The sequence below is a fragment of the Atta cephalotes genome (genome assembly GCF_000143395.1).
Source record: "Atta cephalotes unplaced genomic scaffold scaffold00002, whole genome shotgun sequence".
NCBI classification, from domain to species: domain Eukaryota; kingdom Metazoa; phylum Arthropoda; class Insecta; order Hymenoptera; family Formicidae; genus Atta; species Atta cephalotes.
Window position 1 is genome coordinate 14,545,514 of NW_012130066.1, and position 3,542 is coordinate 14,549,055.

Consider the following 3,542-nt stretch of genomic DNA (forward strand, 5'->3'; position numbering starts at 1 on the left):
ACATTTGTGATACGCTACTGAAACGGAATGAAATTGAGCCATTTCTGAAGAGAATGATAACTGGTGATGAAAAATGGATCACCTACGACAATCCAACTAGAAAAAAATCGTGGATAAAGAAAGGAAAGAAGATGCAAACAATTGCAAAACCTTTTTTGCGATTGACAAGGAAGAAGGTAATGTGTGGGACTGGAAGGGAATCGTTCACTATGAGCTGTTATCGTCCAATTAAACAATTAATTCCGAACTCTACTGTGAACAACTGCAGAGATTACAACAAGCAATTGAGAGGAAGCGGCCAGAATTAATCAATAGGAGAGGTGTCGTCTTCCATCACGACAACGCTCGACCACACACATCTTTGATGACTCGGCAAAAATTGCGAGAGCTTGGCTGGGAAGTTTTAATGCATTCACCGTATAGTTCTGACATAGCACCCTCAGATTATCATTTGTTTAGGTCTCTGCAGAACTCTCTTAATGTAAAACTAGCTTCAAAAGAGGCCTGTGAAAATCACTTGAAGCAGTTTTTTAATCAGAAATCACAGAAGTTCTATCGCGATGGAATTATGACTCTGCCCCAAAAATGGCAAAATATTATAGAAAATAATGGAGCATATTTGGTTTAAATAAATTGATTTCAATACTCTAAGAAAAACACTTTAATTTTACTAAAAAATCGCCACGAATGTTTTCTCATATCCAATAGTATGAAAATGAAGCTTAAAAATAAGATTTTAGGGAGTATTAATTACTTTTTTATAACAATGTTATATAAGAGTATGATGTATAAGATATGAGGATTGGATGAGCTAAAAGAATACACTAATAACAGCGAATGTTCACTCAACTGTTGAGTCCGCTGAATTGATTGGCACCAAATTGATTGGCGACCCAGCTCTGCCAGTGAAAAACGTTATCAATGCGTATGCGCCAGAAAAGGGGCATATTCTAGCAACACTGGCTTGATGTTTGCTGCGTTCCATGTATCCGATCTGAGCGTGAACGACTAAGCATTAATAATCTGATATGAAATATAAAAATATTGTTCGAATTTGAAATTGTTTTTATTGGAACCGAGTTATATAAGTACTACTAAAAATAAAATATATACGCATTTCTATAATAATTATAAATTAATAAATAATGGCTGATGAAGATTTCGATGGAGACGAGTAAGTTATCAAGAATTGTTTGAGGTGTATAGGTTACTTATATCGCATTCTTTAGTTAAATAGTCAAACTTGTTTCTTTTTTATTACAGTTATTCTTTATCATAAGTTAGAAAGCGCTAGAAAAAACTTGACTAGAAAAAACTAAATACAATTTATATAGATAGATTACTTGTTTGTAATTAATTTAAGTTAATTTAACTGTATTCTGTAGAGTCGCAGATGATTTCGACGATGTAGATGACGAGGATAATATTGAATTAGAGCCTCAGGAAGATGATGGTGAAAACATCGAATTGTTGAATGCTAATGAAACTTCTGGTGGTGTTCAAAGATCAAAGAGAATAACGACGAGATATATGACGAAGTATATAGTTTATATATATATATATATATGTGTGTGTATATGTGTGTATGTGTGTGTATGTGTGTGTGTGTGTGTGTGTGTGAATAGTTTCTCAAATATGTAATTGATGTTTTAGATATGAAAGAGCAAGAGTTCTTGGTACAAGAGCATTGCAGATAGCAATGTGTGCTCCTGTGATGGTAGAATTAGAAGGCGAGACAGATCCATTGCAAATTGCTATGAAGGAATTAAAGCAACGAAAAATTCCTATTATTATACGCCGCTACCTGCCTGATAATAGTTACGAAGATTGGGGTATCGACGAATTAATTATAATAGATCATTAATCTCAACCTCAAAGCAAATTATATTGTTTCTTGACAACTACATTTATTATTGATACAGTAAATAGCAAAAAAAAAATTTTGTTCTAAGTCATTATTTCTAAATTGTATCGTAGGCTACTAGATTCTTCCTTTTTTTATTTCTTGATATCCTTTGGACAGATTACTTTAAGGTTTTATATTTAGGCTATATTCCAAAAGTCTTCTCCGAGAAAGATTTCACTCTATAGTATTTCAAGTAAGAAGGAATTTTTGGAATGTAGCCTTGGTACCTTACAGTTATTGCTATTCTACAATTGCATTAAAATTAATGGAACATCAGTTCTCTCAGTATATTCATATAATTTTACATTGCATTAATTAATAAAAGTTTTATTAGACTTACAAAAATTGAATTGGTTACATTTTTTTAAATAAAAAAGGTAAAATATCATTTAAAAGTATCATTCCAATTTCCAATATGATTTTGAATTGAAATCGATGTAGAGAATAATATGAAATTAATAAAACATGAATCAATAATGACATTGAAATATTATTAATAATTATTAAAGACGTACGGTCCTGGGCGAATTTTTGTAACTCCTAAGTGACAAGTATTATCAATGGTGTTTGAGCTTACAAGGCTCGCAAAAATTGAAGGATTACTTATATATGCCGTAAACTGTTAACTTATGTCATGAGCTAAAAAATTGACTATTCAGCCAAGTGTTAGGAGAATAATTGATTTCAGGGTACTTCCTCATGACAGTCGTGAAGAGAATTTCAGATCTTGCTTAAAGTTAAAATAAAGTTGATGTGATAAGATTTTAATCATTTAAATCACGAAGTTACTATTAAAAATGGCCAGCCTTACTGAAGTAGAGGAAGAATTTTAAGCCAACTTCTTTCGCCAACTCCGATTAATTTTCAAGTAGCGCACTATATATTTGATTTGAGATTTTGAAGCGCATAGGTGTGTGTTACCTCAATGTTTTCAATCGCATATAACTTTCATATACCTTCACATATAATGCACAGAATTGGAACAATTTTTTTTTAATTTTTCATTGGTAAAAGATCACAAAGAAGAATGAATAGGTATGAAAATTGAGAAATTGAAAATATTCGAAATATTTAGAAAAAAAAGAAAAGAAAATGTTTTAATTCGTAAAAAATAAGGTTTTTTTTTCGTAGTTTCAAGAGGAAAACTGTTAGGATACAATCCCATGAGGCATATTTGCCGCGTATCGCGTAACCACGTAATCAATCAATAAAACGAAATCACAATTCGCTTTTGATTAGTTACGCGTTTATGCAATACGTGATAATAAATACACCTCATGGGACATTCTTAAGGAGATTTTTCTAGCGGAATTTCAAATGCAATCGAACATAAAAAAAAATATCATTATTTCGATTATTTTCAAAAAACATTTTCATTATATAGAATTCAATAATTTAATAAATAAAAAACAACTATGGAAAATTCCCATTTGATTCCTCGGAACCAACTATGATGGAGAATTAATAATACAGAGGATATAAAACTTTCACTTTCAATTTTCTTCACTGTGATTGACATAATATATATATATATATATATATATTCGTATAACTTCGTATAATGTAATGCTATACGAAGTTATTACGCGGTTTTTCGACGTTAAAATCACCGTTCTTAGAAGCGTTGAAACCACTT

General features: G+C 31.1%; 1 protein-coding gene across 1 annotated transcript; it reads left to right on the top strand.

The window, feature by feature from the left end:
* Positions 1–1,145: 1,145 nt before the first annotated feature.
* Positions 1,146–2,386, top strand: LOC105622297 (DNA-directed RNA polymerases I, II, and III subunit RPABC2). Its single transcript, XM_012203720.1, has 3 exons — positions 1,146–1,174; positions 1,386–1,538; positions 1,654–2,386. Exons 1-3 carry the CDS (start codon positions 1,146–1,148, stop codon positions 1,862–1,864), a joined length of 393 nt encoding a protein of 130 aa, XP_012059110.1. The 3' UTR covers positions 1,865–2,386.
* Positions 2,387–3,542: the final 1,156 nt, after the last annotated feature.

Bases quoted from the DNA above. Each gene is read 5' to 3' on its own strand.
- LOC105622297 (XM_012203720.1), top strand. From the start codon at position 1,146: ATGGCTGATGAAGATTTCGATGGAGACGA. The intron at 1,175-1,385 runs GTAAGTTATCAA...TGTATTCTGTAG, and splicing joins GAAGATTTCGATGGAGACGA to AGTCGCAGATGATTTCGACG. The intron at 1,539-1,653 runs GTATATAGTTTA...TTGATGTTTTAG, and splicing joins ACGACGAGATATATGACGAA to ATATGAAAGAGCAAGAGTTC.